General features: G+C 44.4%; 1 protein-coding gene across 3 annotated transcripts in view; it reads right to left on the minus strand.

Annotated features, from left to right (window-relative positions):
* The window catches only part of ABCA1 (ATP binding cassette subfamily A member 1), a 154,951-nt gene that overhangs the window by 55,642 nt on the left and 81,481 nt on the right, over positions 1-17,828 (minus strand). For all 3 annotated transcript variants that reach the window (XM_032240240.1, XM_032240242.1, XM_032240241.1), the window contains exons 8-11: positions 14,587-14,679; positions 9,768-10,008; positions 6,890-7,029; positions 6,438-6,554 (exon numbers count right to left, since the gene is read on the minus strand). In XM_032240240.1, the coding sequence (XP_032096131.1) occupies positions 6,438-6,554; positions 6,890-7,029; positions 9,768-10,008; positions 14,587-14,679 (591 nt within the window). The remainder of the gene's footprint in view (positions 1-6,437; positions 6,555-6,889; positions 7,030-9,767; positions 10,009-14,586; positions 14,680-17,828) is intronic.

Here is a 17,828-nt window from a genome sequence, read left to right on the forward strand (position 1 = left end):
AATGGCGCGATCTCGGCTCACCGCAACCTCCGCCTCCTGGGTTCAGGCAATTCTCCTGCCTCAGCCTCCTGAGTAGCTGGGATTACAGGCACGCGCCACCATGCCCAGCTAATTTTTTGTATTTTTAATAGAGACGGGGTTTCACCATGTTGACCAGGATGGTCTCGATCTCTTGACCTCGTGATCCACCCGCCTCGGCCTCCCAAAGTGCTGGGATTACAGGCTTGAGCCACCGCGCCTGGCCCAAGACATTGTTTTTACTTAAAGAAGATCAAATCCCCATCCCGCTCCTCCATCTGGAGACCAGAACCCTTTCATATGTGATTTTGAAAGCTGTAAACCCAAGACCCTTTCACATGTAATTTCTAAAACTGTAAACCTAAGACCTTTTCATATGTGATTTTCAAGCTGTAAACCCAAGACCCTTTCACTTGCAATTCTAAGGCTGTAAACCTAAGATCCTTTCACGTGTAATATCTAGAGTGTAAGCTGTGAAATGTGGAAATATCAGGCCCAATAGAAGGGGCCTCATACTTCGGGCAATTTGTAGGGCTAGTTGGAATTAGAGATGGCCACATAAAGCTGAGTGGAGGAGCCTTTGCCATCTAGGCGTTGCAAAAGGTTTGACATGAATGTAAATCGGAGAGTGTGTACTGCGTCTCACTGGGCGGGAACTGCAGTGGGTGGAGAAACATGCTCTTAACAGTGGGAACTGCGTTTTTGGCGCGTAGGCATGGGTCACACTCATAGCAAAACCACTCCTTTAGAGACCATGCTGAAAAATTTAAAGAAGGGGTTTAGTGGAAATACTACAGTAGCTATGATACCAGAGAAATTTTGGACTTTATGTGAGGTAGATTGGCTAGCATTTGGGGTAGGTTGGCCCCCAGAGGGGACCCTCGACAGGTCTCTTGTCTCCAAAGTAAGGCATGAGGTTATATGCGGCGAGCTAGAACACCTTGATCAATTTCTGTACATAGACTTGTGGCTGCAGTTAGTTTTGAACCCTCCAAAGTGGTTAAGAGGACAGGCAGTGACTGTTTTAGTGGCCAAGGGACAGACTGATAGAAAAAATCCCCCCTCACCGAAAGACGCAGACTCCCAACATCTGGCGCCTGGATGGGGCAGAGTCAGTGGCAGAGACACGGACCCCAAGGTTCTGGCAGACCCAGCGGCAGAAGAGTTTTTGATGCCAAGAAGCCACAGGCTCTCATTGACCTACTGCAAATGATTATTCAGACTCATAACCCTACTCCTGCTGACTACCACCAGCTGCTTATGTATCTTTTTAACACAGACAAGAGGCTGGATGAAGTGTTTCGCATGTATACTCCTTTTGACCCTGAAAGCCCTGAAAACCAATGCATGATAAATATGGCATTAGTCAGTCAGCAGGCAGAAGACATTAGACAAAAATTGCAGAAACAAGCAGGATTTGCAGTCATGAATACCTCACAGTTACTGAAGATAGCTAACCAGGTGTTTGTGAACTGAGAAGCAGTGAGCTGTAAAGAAGGTAGTAGAGATAGCCAGCGTCAGGCTCGAAGAAATGCTGACTTGATAGCTGCTGCTATTAGAGGAGCGCCCCCAAGAGTGTGGGAAAACGGGGGTGCCTGGAAGCCCCGCAGTCTGCCCACCCGCGCCTGCAACGTGATCAGTGCGCTTACTGTAGAGAAGTGGGGCACTGGAAGGACAGGTGTTCCCAGCCAACAGGAAAACAGGAAGACCCTAAGCGAAAGGCTTCAGACAAAAGTGAAGGAACTCTGTTCAGTCTAATGGAAGGGCCACTAGACTAAAGGAGGAGGGGCCGGGCTCATACGCCCCCAAAGAGCCCATGGTCCAGATGACAGCCCTGCAACCCCCCATCAAAGGAAACAAAACCAATATTGTTAGAGCTACTAAGGTGTTAGAAAAACAGACTTTCTTGTACTTGCTGGACTGCCCCTACCCCCTTTCTCCAGCAAAACTTGTTGTGCAAACTAAGGGCTACAACTATCCCATTGAATAATGAGGACTCCCCGCAGCTAAGACTGCCTCTGGCAGGGGTTATCCAGGCTCTCACTGTTCCTCAAGAAGGAAGGTAGAGACCTTCCCTAACCAGGAACTGAAGACTGGTATTTCTGCCCAGGCCAGTGCAGGGCTTGCATTTGGTTAATCAGACTATAGTGACTTTGCACCCACTTGCACCCGACTTGTGCACGCAGTTGGAATTATTGCCAGCAGAGGATAGTTGGTTCACTTGATTGGATTTAAAGAATATTTCTTTAGCATTGGACTAGCCTCTGAGGGTCAAAAACTATTTGTGTTTCAATGGGAAAAATCCAGAAACAGGTATGACCACCTGGTACACCTGAACCCGGCTTCCCAGGGCTCAGAAATGCTCTCACCATCCTTGAGGAGGCACTAGCCCATGACCGCCCCCCACAAGTTTCTTGCTAAGGACTTAGGCTGCATGCTGCCCCTATATGCTGATGACCTTTAATTGGGACACCCCATGGCAGTTGGGTGTGCAAAAGGAACAGATGCCTTACTTTGGCATCTGGAGGACTGTAGGTATAAAGTGTTTAAAAAGAAAGCCCAGATTTACCGACAGCAAGTTCGATATCTGGGGTTCACGGTCTGGAAGGGGGAATGCAGCCTAGGAGCAGTGAGGAAGCAAGTCATTTGCAACCTGCCAGAATCCGAGACTAGAAGGCAGGTGAGGGAGTTCCTGGGAGCTGCAGGTTTTGTGAATCGTGGATTCCAAACTTTGCAGTAGTGGCCAAATCCTTACATTAAGTGACAAAGCCGGGAGGGGAGAAGACAAGAAACCCTTTGGATGGGGCAGAAACTAAAAGCAAAACTTTTGTCAGCCCTGGCTTTGGGCTATCCGATTTAACAAAGCCTCTCATGCTGTATGTGTCAGAAATAATCATAATCATAATCATAAAAGGAATGGCAATTGAAGTTCTAGTATCAACTCTGGGAAGAATTTAAATATCAAAGCACCCCACACAGTAGTGACTCTAATGAATACCAAAGGACATCATTGGTTAACAAATACTAGGCCTGCCAAATACCTGAGGCTGCTAAAGTGAAAATCTCCGCATCACCATTGGGGTTTGTGCAATACCCTAAACTCTCTACTTTGCCCCTGGTGCCAGGAGGCCCAAGAAATAATCTGTGTGCTGCTTCGAGATCTCATCCCTAGGTTTGGACTGCCACTGTGCACTGGATCAGGCAACAGACCAGCATTTGTGGTGAATCTGGCCCAGAAGACAGCAGTGGCCTTGGGGTATTACTTTGGAAACTGCACACTGCCTATTGCCCTCAGAGTTCAGGAAAAGTGAAAAGAATGAACTGGACCATCAAAAACAGCTTACGGAAAGTGTGTCAGGAAACAGGATCAAAGCGGGTGCAGGCACTTCCCTTAGTGTTATTCAAAATTAGATGCACTCCCTCTATGTGGACAGCATATTCCCCCATGAAGTTTTATTATATAGGTCCCCTCCCATGCTCCAGGCACTCCCGGGAACTCCTTGGGAATGGGGAAAGATTGAGTTAGGACGCCAGTTAGGCTCAGGATATTTCAACCTGGATAAATGAAAGATGTCCTGCACGCTTATTCTTATCAGTTCATCCTTTCTCACCAGGTGATCATGTGTGGATAAAGGACTAGAATGCAGCCCCTCTAAAGCCACGGTGGAAAGGACCCCAGACCATGATCCTGACCACTCCCACAGCCATAAAAGTAGAGGGAATCCCAGCCTGGATCCACCACAGCCGTGTAAAAACCAGCAGTAGCTGAGACTTGGGAAGCTACACCAGATCCAGACAACAACTGCAGAATCACCTTAAGAAGGACAGCAAGCCCTGCTCCAGCCACATCCCAGAAGCTGGCTAGTCCACGCACGGCTGAAGCATGAGGAAATTCATCGTGGGACTTGTTCTTCTTAATATTTGGACTTGTACAGTAGGGACATTAACTAATTTTGAAGGATGTTCTCAGTGTGTACACCAGGTTACTAAGGTAGGATGGAAAGTTACTGCCATTCTTCTGTTCTACAGTTATTATGAATGTACAGGAACACAGAAGGGAACCTGTTTATATAATGGTACTAGGTATAAGGTGTGTAGTCCAGGGGATGGACTGCCCGATGTATGCTATGACCCATCACAGCCCCCTACACATACGACTTTCAAAATTAGACTCCTAACAGGGCGATGGAATAGCCCTACTAAATTAATAGCTAAAACAAAGGAGAATGGAAGCCCAAAACAGGTTACACTAAGGTTTGATGCCTGTGCAGCCATCAGTGCCTATCGTTCCAGTCGGGGTGGCTGTGGTCCCTTGGAACAAAGTTAGGCAAAAGAGCATAAGTATATCTGCCAGAGAACCTATTGGTGCAGTAATTGCATTTTTGGGTCATGCGTCCTCTGGGCCACTTGGAAAAATAATACAAATAATCCCATTCGTCTTGTAAAAGGGAGAGACACCACTCCAGGGAGTAATGTGTCTTGTGCCTCAAGACATTGTAACCCAGTAGAATTAATAGTCACAAACCCCCAAGACCCTAAATGGGAAAAAGGGGAGAGTGTAATGCTAGGAACTGATGGAAAACGGCTTGACCCCGGAGAGTTAGTATCCAGATTCAGGGAAAAATCCAAAAACACTCAGGCCAGCCAGTGTACCTGCACTTTTATGGTATATTAAATAAGCCAGTGCCAGAACTTCTGAAAAAGACAAAGATCTTGTTCCTTCAATTTGCTGAAAATGTGGCCCATTCCCTCAAAGTGACTTCTTGCTATGTATGTGGACGGACGACTATGGGTGACAGGTGGCCATGGGAAGCCTGTGAGTTATTACCTTCTGACCCTGTCCCTGACCTGACCTCAGTTCAAAGGGTTCAAACCAACAGTTTCTGGGTTTTAAAGGTTTCGATTATTGAACAATATTGTTTGACCAGAGAAGGAACAGACTTCACTGTTCCTGTTGGAAAGCTTAGCTGCATCAGACAGCGACTGTATAATGGAACAGTGGGCACTGTAACCTGGTGGAGCTCAACTATACTGAAAAGAATCGCCTCATAGAATTTCCAAAATTATAGGATGCTTGGAATCACCCTGGGTCCCGGAGAGACTGGACAGCCCCTCCTGGATTGTACTGGATATGCGGACATAGAGCATACATACAGCTGCCCTAAAGATGGACAGGTAGCTGTGTCATAGGCATCATTAAGCCTTCTTTTTCCCTATTATCTGTTAAGACGGGGGAGCTGTTAGGACATCCAGTCTACTCTGCCCGAAGAAAAGAAGTCTGAAAATAGGTAAAAGGGAAAATAATAAGTGGCCACTGGAAAGATTTATTAAGTACTATAGGCCGGCCACAGGGACAGAGAATGGCTCATGGGGACACCGGACTCCTATCTATATGCTAAATCAGATCATTCAGTTGCAGGCTGCCTTGGAAATACTTGTTAATGAAACGGACAAAGCTCTGGCCATTTTGGCCAGACAAGAAACTCTGATGAGAAATGCCATTTATCAGAACCGGTTGGCCTTAGATTATTTGCTGGCAGCTGAAGGAGGAGTCCAAAAAATTCAAACTAACCAACTGCTGCCTGCACATAAACAACCGGGGTCATGCAGTTAAAAGATAACCAAACTAGCACACGTGCCTGTGCAGGTATGGCATCAATTCAACCCTGAGCTCTGGTTTAAAGGTTGGTCCTCAGCCTTGGGAGGATTAAAAACCCTCATCTTAAATGCGATAACAATAGTGGGTGTTGGTATACTACTCCCTTGTTTACTCCCCCTGTTCCTTCAGATGATTAGGGGATTCATCACTACTATAGTTAGCCAAAAAATGACATCACAAGTATATTATATGAATCATTACCAATCAGTCTCTTCAGAGGATCTGGGAAATGAAAACGAGAGTGAGACCTCTCACTAATACTATAGAGTGGTGAGGGTCTCAAAGGCGGGGTGAGGAAGGAGACCCAGGCATCTGGGATCACCTCCCCCTTGACCTCCACACTGCATTTTAATAGAAGAAAAGGCTGGCTGACTGGTGGTGCCTCTTCAATCACCTTCTTATAAGACAGCATGCGTGGTATGGGGGAATCTCTCTAGAAGACATTGTTTTCACCCCACTCCTCCATCTGGAGACCAGAACCCTTTCATATGTGATTTATAAAGCTGTAAGCCCAAGACCCTTTCACATGTAATTTCTAAGGCTGTAAACCTAAGATCCTTTCACATGTAATATCTAGAGTGTAAGCCTATATAAAGGCAGAGCTTCTCTTTGTTAGGGGAGCTTGGCCATTTGGACACAACACAAAGCCTTGCTCCCAGGCCGTAATAATAAAACCCCTTCCTTTCTAGTTCGGTGTCTAAGAGGTCTGTTTCTCACGGCCGCTCCTGCTTCAGTACATGGTCATGGGAGGGACACTCACCCGGACAAGGTCCATTTCTTGGCTGTTCTCCATGAAGGTCCAGATCTTGGGGCTGAGTTCTTCCCACATGCCTTCCAGATCGTGGAATACAGCCAGTTCCTGGAAGGTCTTGTTCACCTGGAGTCAGGTGGGGAGCCAGGGACCACAGAAAGAGGAGGAGAAGCAATGAGCACTTCAGCTCCTCTGTGAAAAGATACCCCACCACAGCAGCCCTGTGCCAGCCATCCCCATCCCCAAGAAATGCCTGCTGGTAACTATGATTCTATGCCCAGGACCAGGGGGCTGGCCCTTATCACTCAACTCTGGTCTGCATCAGACTAGAGATTTTCACTCTGGGAATTCCACAAGAGCCCTGAGTATACCTAGTACATACCTCTGAAGCTACCTTGAGTTTTTTGCCCCCAGTTCTGGGAAGATTCTGGGGAGGGAGTCTTGGGCTGGGAGTAGCTTACCTCAGCCATAACCTGCCTCGTGGCTGGAGTGTCAGGTGTATACAGGATCTTCCCCATGAGCAGAGGCTTCAGAGCTTTCCAAATAATGCGGGAAAGAGGACTGGACTCCAAATTCTTCATCAAATCATTGCAGTAAGGAGCTACAAAGAAGAGGGGAGACAAACGTTCATATGCATGGTCATATGCTGACAGAAACTTACAAGGGCTTTTCTGAGTTCAGATCCCAGCTCTACCACGAGTAGTCATACAAGTAACTTATCTGAGTCTCAGCTCCTCTGTAAAAGTAAAATTCATAACATCTATTTGGCAGAGATGTGGAGAATGTTATCTCAGATTAACTGAGATATTATCTATAAAGCCTCTAGAATGATGCTTGATAAATAATCAGAGCTTATTATAACATCAGTGATGGATAACTCACAACTGAGCTGATCTGGAAAAACATTTTCACTAAGCACAACCCCTCCTAACACCAGATTCACACTCTCATGCCAGCCTCATTGCTGTTTTCACTGACAAAAGGACTAACATTTAAACTAACTCTTGAGGGGCAACCAGAAGGCTGAATTCAGATATCAGTTTTCAAGCAAAAACCAAATTTTTTTAATTAACACAAACCAGTATATATCCACCTAACAAAATCCCAAATACAAATGTTGTAACAGACAAATGATTTTGGTTATCCAGCAAGATCCCTGATTTTTTAAAATGTCATTGTAAGTTTTTCCAGGGATTTTTAAATACTAAGTATCCTTTATATGCTGCAAAGATAATAGAATTTTTTTTCTTAATGAGGATGTCCTCACAATTATGTCTGTCGTGAAAATAAAGGCTCCCTTGGGTCGACTTGCAAGCTGGGGGAGAGGAGGGGATGGGATTTCAGTAAGCCTGTCTACAATACCATCTTCTTCAGGCTTGTAAAGCAACTTGCAAATGTCTGCACTGCTTTACTCCGCAGAAGAATAGAAGGTTCTTGTGTCACAATAAAGTACAAAACCTGCCTCACTCAGCGTCTGAAGGACACACCTGTGGTTGGAAATGCAGAAAGGTTCACCTGCATCAAGTTTTCAAGGAAAAGGATGCCACTCTAAAACTGTAACACTGGATCCCCACTGCCACCAGGCATATGGCACACATGCCCACAAAAGTGCTTAAGTGTGGGAAGTGGATATGGAGATACTAGGTTCTTTAACACTGCCTTGCAGCTAAGAATGGGAAACAAAGAGCGGATCAAATGTCCGAGTGTGAGGCCACACATGCCACTAACAGTTATTTTAGAGAGCACGGGTCCAGGCAGATTTGCGCTTAAGTGCTGGCTCTTGTGGATTAACTCTGAGGTGGCTCTGACCAAGGCACTTAACCTCTCTGAACCTATGAAATGTGGGGTTAAAGAATCTTCCCGGCTGGGCATGGTGGCTCACACCTGTAATCCCAGCACTTTGGGAGGCCGAGGCGAGTGGATCACGAGGTCAGCAATTCGAGACTAGCCTGGGCAACATGGTGAAACCTCATCTTTACTAAAAATACAAAAATTTAGCTGGGTGCAGTGGCATGTGCCTGTAATCCCAACTATTCAGGAGGCTGAGGCAGAAGAATCACTTGAACCTGGGAGGTGGAGGCTGCAGTGAGCCGAGATCGTGCCACGGCACTCCAGCCTCGGTGACAGGGGGAGACAGTCTCAAAAAAAAAAAAGGAAAAAAGAAAAAAAAATCTTCTATGCAGGGTTGTCATGAGGGTAAAATGAGATAACTTAAACAGAATGCATAGTGCATAAGAAATTCTACTTAAATGTTAGAGTTCTTTTTGTTGTTGCTGTTATTATCATTACTGTTGCTTCTTTTTATGTTATTATAAAGTTTACCTCATTGGTAATATTAAGACTAGTATATTATCCTTTTTAAAAATGTTTTTCTAGCATTTCTAAATTATAACTGACAAGTAAAAATTGTACATATTTAAGGTATACAATATGATGTTTTAATATATGTATATATCATGAAAGGATCACCACAATCAAGCTGTTAATATATCCATCACCTCATGGCTGCCTTTTTTTTTTTTTTTTTTTTTTTTTTTTTTTTTTTGAGAAGGAGTCTTGCCCTGTCACTCAGGCCAGTGTGCAATGGGGTGGTCTCAGCTCACTGCAACCTTGCCCTCCCGGGTATAAGTGATTCTCATGCCTCAACCTCCCGAGTAGCTGGGATTACAGGTACACGCCACCATGCACAGCTCATTTTTTGTATCTTTAGTAGAGATGGGGTTTCACCATGTTGGCCAGGCTGGTCTCAAACTCTTGACCTTGTGATCTGCCCACCTTGGCCTCCCAAAGTGCTAGGATTACAGGGGTAAGCCACCATGCTCGGCTCATAATTACCTTTTTTGTGTAGTGTAAACACTTAAGATCTACTCTCTTAGCAAATTTCAAGTATATCAAACAGTCTTACTAACTATAGTCATCGTGATGTACATCAGATATCAGGAACTTATTCATCATGTGAAACTGACACTGTGTACCTTATATATATTCCATATATAAGTGAGATCATGCAGGATTTGTCCTTCTGCCATTATCTCATTCTTGATTACTCTGGAAGCCACCTTCCTTCATTCCCCAGAAAACCAGGAGGCTGGCTGTCAATCATTCATTCCATCGATAAACACTACTGTGCACCTGAGATGTGCCAGGCTGCATTCAAAGAACTGGGGACAGCTAGCTAATCAAGAGAAGACTCTCTCCTCCAGAAGCAGCTCAATCTAGTGGGAAAATGGGCATGTAGACATCTAACGCTGCTCAGAGGGGGGAGATGACACAGGTCAAGGCCAGAACTAAGGCAGGGATGGGGACGGGGACAGAGCTGGCGTCTGCACACTCACTCACTTGTAGAGTTGTCATAGAAGGTTTCAGCATCTTCCTCAGTGCCATTGCCGCCAAAGAGCGCTTTGTAGTTGTTGTCCTCATACCAGTTGAGAGACTTGATCTTCAGCCCCCCTCCCTCGGGATGCCCACAGACAATACGAGACACAGCCTGGTAGATTTGCGTGGAGGAGCTAGAGCTGTTCACATTGGTCAGAAACATCACCTCCTGTCGCATGTCACTCCAGCTCCTCATGCTGAACAGCTGGTGTCAGGGATGGGGGGGAAAGGAAGGTAGGGGAAGGGAGAAAAGGGCAGTGCAAGGGTTGGGGATGAGAAGAGAAAGAAACATCTTATTTTCTTGACCTCTCAAAAGCGATGTCCCAGAACATATTTTGTCTGATGCCATTTCAAAGCCTTGGGATGAGCTTGCCAGAACCTGGCTACCGAGTCTGTGACCCAGGGACGAGCAGCATCAGCATTACTGCAGACGTTGTTGGAAAAGCAGATTCTGAGACCCCTCTGCGACCTGCAGATTTCAAATCTACAGCTTCACAAGATGCCCAGGTGATTCGTATGCCCACTCAAGTTTGAGAAGCACAGTCTGGAGTCAGTGAAGCCCCTGGAGCCAGGCTTTGATTCACTGGGATTATTTCCAGTTTATAGATCAGAATGCTTTCTCTGGACAGCTACATCTGACTGTGGTTGAGCCTATCAGGAACTGCTCTCATCCTCGATAACTGACTGACTTTTAAAATTCCTCAAGCTCCAGTGTGGAAATTGAGGACCCCCTCCCCTTTGGGAAAAGGGTACAGTATGTGAAGTTCTCCGTCTTCATCTCAATAAAGTGTCAGGCAATGAAAAAAGCTTAAGGTGAAAAACTCAAGTATGGGCTGGGTACATGGTGGCTCTAACCTGTAATCCCAGTACTTTGGGAGGCTGAGGCAGGTGGATCACCTGACATCAGGAGTTTGAGACCAGCCTGGCCAACATGGTGAAACCCTGTCTCTACTAAAAAAATAAATAAATAAGTTGGCTGGGCATGGTGGTGGGTCCCTGTAAGCCCAGCTACTTGGGTGGCTGAGGCAGGAGAATCGCTTGCACCCAGGAGGTGGAGACTGCAGTGAGCCAAGTGCTATTACACTCCAGCCTGGGCGACAAGAGCAAGACTCTGTCTCAAAAAAACGAAAACAAAGAAAAACTCAAGTCTGAACCCTAGCTATGTCCCTCGTCAGCTTACAGCCTTAGAAAAGTCACATCATGTCTCTGAGGACTCAGCTTCTCCATGCTTCACGGAGCTTGCTGAGACACAACTTTGACTTGGCCTGGTTTTGGTAACTCTGGGGGGCAGTAGATGCTTATACCGTGGTCTGAACCCTGCCCTCTACTCATGAAGATAGGGAAGCTAAAATAACGTGTGCTGAGGGGTAAATCCATGCCACACAGGAGGGTGCCCTGCACAGAACAGCCCCAACAGGGTGAGTCAGAAAGTCCAGGCAGCCAAGCGTGTGTCTGTGACTGCCACTCAACAAGCATCCATCACCCGGGCAGTGCTCTGTCTTACATACATATGCATTCCAGCACTTTGTGGAGTTCTCAGCCCCAATGCTATTATTAAATATTTATAGAGCACTTTGTATTTCCAAACATTTCACCATAAATCATTAATAAATCCCTGCATTCCTTGAAATGTCACTGCATATTCACACCTCCTGGGAAGACTGAGCTCTAGAGCACAGAGGGGAGGCGCCCCGCGGCCCAGCACCCAGCCTGGAAATCGTGTGCGTCACTTTCGACCTTACAGCCTGCTGGTTCCTGTGAGTGGTGCGGTCCAGCACTGTCTAGGTCCTAAGCTTTGCCTTCCGCCTCCAGATGGAAACTAGGCTCTCCAGAGGTGGGTCAGAGGCCACAGGGTGTTTTTTTTTTTTCCCCCAGAGAGACGGCATCTAGCACACTCCACAAGAACACAATTAGGTGAGGTAGACAGCTTTTCCTAACTTTATCTTTTCATAACCTGTATGGGGCATATAGATAGAAAGGGGACAGATAGCCAGGCCATTTTGTCTTTTATTGGTTATTGGATCAGCCCAAGAGGTTTTTAAACAATAGTGAGTAAAAGCCACTCACTCTTCTTTCCATAGGCAGACTCACCACCATCCCACCACTCCCCAGTCAAAAAAAAAAAAAAAAAAAAAAAAATTCCCTCCCACATAAAGCCAGCAAATCTTTCTAAAGAAGCACCATAAATTACTGAGTTATTCCAAACCATTGACTCTTTTCTCAGCACCTGTTTTAGGGACCAACTCTTACTCTTTCTCCTGCACCTCAGCTCACACTCCAGACTTGACCTGTGATGTGCTCCCTGACTGTCAGGGAGGGGTGGCTCTTCATCCTTTAGCCCATGGATGATGGTGGTATCTGAACATCATCGGATGAATGAATGAATGAATAAAACTGACTTACTGCTTTCTCAATCCAGCACAGTGTCCTCTGCCTTCCCTTTCCCCCATCCCAATCTCTTCTCAACCCAGCAACCAGGGTGTAAATGGTCTAAACTCTAGATCTCATCACGTTCCCTCCCTCCAAACCCTCCACTGGATTCCTATCTCACCCAGCATGAATCCAAAGTCTTGCCCGGCCTGTATGGCACTCCCCCTTCCTGCTCTAGCTCCTCCCCTCCCCCCACCACTTGCTCAGCTTCCCTGGTCCTTAAACACATTCCTTAGGCATGCCCTAGCATCAGTTTCTCTCTATCTGTCATTCTTCCTGCTTGGAGTTTCCTTCCCTTTCCACAGACACGCTGTCATTTCCTTCAGGTTCAACTGTCACCCTAGAGATGGCTTCCCTAATCACCCCCTTTAAAACAGCACCTTCTCATGCTCTATCCCCCTTACCCTGCTTTTTCTTCACTGCACATATCCCTCCTGTGGCATTAAACACTGACCTGTTTATTTCTGTCTCTCACCCTACACGTGCCCCAAGATAATAGAGAAGTTAGTGTGTTCACTGCTGAGTCTCCAAACCTAGCAATGCCAGGCAGCTAGTCAGTGCTAGGTGGACATCTGAGATGCTGCCTCCCTGTCCTCCCTTCCCATCACCCAGATGTGAAACTTATGTCAGCTTTCATTCATTGTACTCCTCAAGTCCTCATTTCCTCCCAATTTCCAGGTTCTGCTAGTGCATATTTTCTTCCTTGTAATAGTCTCCTTTCTATTCCAGTTGCTACTGGAGTTTTTCCACGAAGCAGGCAACAACACAGGCTTTGGAATCCCACAGTTCTGGGTTCAAATCCCAGTTGTGTCAATTAATTCACTGGATGACTGGAAAAGTTGCCTAACTTTCTGAGCCTTGGTGCGACCTGCAAAATGGACACACTGAGACCCACCCACTCAGGTTTGTCATGCGGATCATAGAGGGAAATGGGTGGCACTGTCTGAACCAAGGCAGCTCCTCAGAAGACATTCGCTCCCTTTTTCTTTTTCCTTCAAAGGTTGTGTCTTGGTCGAAATTATCAACTTTCTTTCCACACACTGACCGGAAAAACAACTGCATTTATTGGTCTCCCATTTAGCTCACAGAAATAACGAATTAGACAATGAGTAACTTGTGATCAAAGGGACCTGGAGGTGTTCTATTGAACAGGACCAGGAGCAAGCAGGGCACAAGAAGCAGCTGCCAAGAAAAATATATATGTTCACTTGGAGGGTTTCCACCACATCCGCAATGGGAACATCACATGCTTCCAATTTTTTTTAATGCCAGACAAAAAACAGGGCCAGTGATGTAAGTGAAAACAGCTGTAACCAAACCCTGAGTTTAGAAGCAACTTCCCCTGTTCCAGCCCCTGCTTTGCTTTCTCTAAGGCCAGAAATGAACAAGGGGACTGAGGCTGGGAGGGGAGATGCAGAGCAATGCAAGGCATGTCAATGTCAGCTAACAGGGCCCTAGAGAAACAGCTATGGACTTGCAAAACAGTTTCTCTTTCTCATTCTCCCCCTGAAAGAACCCCAGTTGGTCCAGCTTCTCTACTTAGTAAAAGGTCATGATTAGAGAAGCAGCTAAAAATAAGGGTGGACCAAGTCTGAGGCAATTTGCCCACAAATTACTATTTTCCAATGTCCTATACATTACTCTGCATTGTCTGTGACCCCTGCCCCCTGGCTTAGCTTCTTATGCAGAGGGACACCAGACAGTTCCTGGCTTCCAATGTCTAATTTGAAACAAGGCTGGGAGTCAGAAAGTGGGCGTGTACACTGGCTGGGAATCAGAGCTAACTACTTTTGCCAGTGCCTACATGCCCTGTGATTCTAGGACAGAGATTACTCTGATACATTTGTCAACATGTGGACCTAAAAGGCAAATTCAGCTTAATGTTCATTAAGAGACCATATTCTCATAGTTGAACCTCAGAAGCCAGATGCTTACAAGTACCACCACGTTATTCCTGTTAGTTAGCGAGCATATGTTTTGGTAAAATGATTGTTTGGCCTTGCGACCAAAGAAGGAATACGGAGAAGTTCCTGGACAGACAAAAGTAGTGCATGGGCAGTGACAGATAGAATTCTCCTCTTTATAAATGTATGATTACCTACGGGCAAAGAGAAAAAAATGGAGAAGGTTCTAAACTAGATAATTAATTAGCCCTGAGACATCTAAGAGTTTTGATTTCTTCATTTCTAAAATCAGGAAATCAAAACATTATTTTTTAGATCACTTATGCTTCAAAAATTGATATTACATCTCATGTGATATTAAAATCAAAAGGGCCTCTTGGCAAACTCAGAATTGAAAAAACTGATATAGTGGATGGTCCGCTTTCTGGTACTGGAAAGACACAACTTACCTCCTGGGCCAGAGTCCCCAGACTATGCAGCAATGTTTTTGTGGCTTCAGCCAGCTCCTTGCCCGGGAGGGGAGATGTAGAGTTTAGTCCTTTCTGTAATGAGAGAGAGAACTTTGTTTCTGAGCCCAAATGTAAACCTGAAATCTCTATTGGAAATAAACAAGTGAATTAAAACTGTTCACAATCTTGAGTTTAACAAACAAGAAACAGATTCCTAACCAAAACTAAAAACACTACAATTATTTCTAACTGTAAGTTTGCATTTTGTTTTTTTCAAACTCATTCTTTGATTAATGGTTTTAAATGATGTAGGAATATTTTACTTAAAACTAGTTCATATGCAACAGATAAAAAGGATCTCATGTGGGCTGGGGGGATGTGTCCAATACAACTCTGACTGCAAATTTCCAAATCTGTCTGAGTCTGCAAGAAGGGTAATATGGGAATAGCTTTGAGAAACAAGTTAATGATGGCTCAAAGAAAGGAAGAAAATATAAAGTTTAAAGCTGTCAAAAGTAGGGAAAGATGGAATTCTGTCACTTTTCTAACACTGGAAATTTAATGTAGAACACTTATTTTTATGTCTAGTTTTAGTCAAATATTTGCATGTATCAATTCATATATTTAATTCATATATTTAATTTAGTTATATGTCACCTAACTGCACAGCAGATATAAGACAATAATTCATTAGAACAGGGAAAAGATAAATCAGGGTAGAAAGCATAAGCTAAAGAAAAAAGAGAATGGTAATTTACAGACTATGAAGTCAGAATTGCTATAGCTGAGGAGCCTCAAGTGGGGTTGAGTGTTCAGGCTTCCAAAGAGAAAAAGACATGGGGTCACTTTCATCACTCTTATTTGTCAAGTAGAAAAAAAGTATCCAGGGAAAAATCTACCTTTCCTGATGTTTCTACGGGTATTGTTTTATTCAATATCATGTCAGACATCTCTGAAATCTAGACAAGGTTGGGCTATTTTGACATTTGTTGTATCAGAGACTGCTGTGAAATTATAATGTTGACTACACAAGAAAATGCCTAGAAGTGGCTGGGACTTTCTCTGAGAAATAGCGGCCTGAGATGTTTTTTGTTTTTTGTTTTTTCAAGAGAACTTCAAAAGATTGAGTATCATTCTGATCATTACAATATCCAAGCATAATCCTGAATGGGCATTTCTGAGAAACCCTGCCTAAGGGTTCTATGAAAGAACTTGTCCAGCTGATTCATCTCTTCTGGAATGTATTCTTCACCAGAGTCCCAGTCTTTCCACATTCACAGTCCTTAGAGGGACCCACGTGGTCTCCCTTAAACGCTAGACTCAGGAAGGCCTCTGTGATACATCACGCAGATGGTGTTCATGATTGTTCCTTCCATAAAGAGTAACTCATGAGCAACAACAGATGAGGTGTTTTGTTCCTACTTTCTCTCTTTGGGTTTGCCTTATAACTAAAGGTTAACACACTGGAAGCCGAACCTACAGAGAGCTTGCTGTCTGGAAAACTATTACAAACTGAGAGACCTTAATTGAAAGCTATAGGAGGTAAAGTGTTTTTGTGTTTAACATTAGGCCTGCAAGATGACAGATGTTCAAGATTGTTTAGCAAAACAAAACAAAACAAAACAACAAACCAGGACGAAACCAGAAATGCCAGATTGACGTAATGTAAATTTAAGTAAAAACGTAAAATGTGGTAGTTAATCCACTTCTTTTATAAAGACTGAATGGAAATAAGATTCTTAGGATTCTTGTGACTCACTCTCCCCCACCACCCTGTGCCCCAATTCTGCAGACATGGGAACCTCAGGTAGCTACAGAACCCTGAGCAAATGACTCGAATTCCCCATCCTTCCATTTTCTCCACGATACAGCAAAGTTTAAAATGCTGTGCCCAGATCACAGAGTTTTTATGAGCACTAAAACTAGAAGATATGTACAAAGCCCCTCACACAGCGCCTGGCACATGATAAGTCCTCACAACTGTCAATAATGCCATCCCCTGCCTTTTTCTTCCTTTACCTGAAAGTTTACTGCCAAAACTGGAGGGCTCTTGTCTACAAACAGGGTTTTCAAGTTCTTAAAAAGACAAATATCCTTTCTCTGTTTCTTGGCAAGGTCTTGAACTTTTTCGCCTATCGGAATGTCCTTCCTCTGCTAGGCAGAGAGCTACAGCTATCATCACACAGCACATCAGCCACATTCCACCGTCTATTTCTTTTCTTTTCTATTTTTTTTTTTTTTTCAGACAGATTCTCACTTTTTCACCCAGGCTGGAGTGTAGTGGTGCAATCTCGGCTCATTGCAACCTCCACCTCCCTGGCTCAAGCGATTCTCCTGCCTCAGCCTTCCAAGTAGCTGGGACTACAGGCGCCTGCCACCACGCCCCCCTAATTTTTGTACTTTTTAGTAGAGATGGTGGGGGGGATGTCCTCACCATGTTGGCCAGGCTGGTCTCAAACTCCTGACCTTGTGATTTGCCTGCCTTGGCCACCCAAAGTGCTGGGATTACAGTTGAACCACCACACCCGGCCAGAAATTATACTATTTCTAATAGTATAATTACACCTCACTGCCAGATGAAGACATCCTCATCCTAATTCCTGAAAGGCTGGGGATAAAATGCCTTTCTCCCCGTCTAATCCTTTGCTTGTACTGAGTGTTTGCTAAACCGCAAAATAAAAGATAATACTAAGTGAATTAAATATACATTATATGCATAATTGTTTGTATGTAGATATACTGCATGCATCCTTGCATGTATTTATGTATATGTCTGTATGTATAAACCTATATACACACATATATCTTACACATATTAATTGGCCTTAAAGTTGACACTCAAATTGAAAAATCTAAAGGAAAATTCATTAGTAGCTATGATGTGTATGTGCATACTTATATGTGCACACACACAGACATATACATCTTTATCTTAATGTATATTTATTATGTACCTTCTCTTTAAAGCAGGTGACGTTTTTACAACAAAGGTATAGTTTCCCTTGTAAATTTAATCATTCAAAAGAACTGACTTTATTTCAAGAAAATATTAACTAAAAATGGTACCAGCTGCACTGAATATGACCAAAATCATGGCAGAGTTGTGAATGACCAGGACTCACCAACACAGTGAGATCTGGGGAGCTACTATATCAGAACCACCTGTGGTGCTGGTTAAATATGCAAATTCAGGCCAAGCACAGTGGCTGACACCTGTAATCCCAGCACTTTGGGAGGCTGAA

This window comes from Sapajus apella, unplaced genomic scaffold (genome assembly GCF_009761245.1).
Source record: "Sapajus apella isolate SASKATOON/1434 unplaced genomic scaffold, GSC_monkey_1.0 scaffold46, whole genome shotgun sequence".
NCBI classification, from domain to species: Eukaryota; Metazoa; Chordata; class Mammalia; order Primates; family Cebidae; genus Sapajus; species Sapajus apella.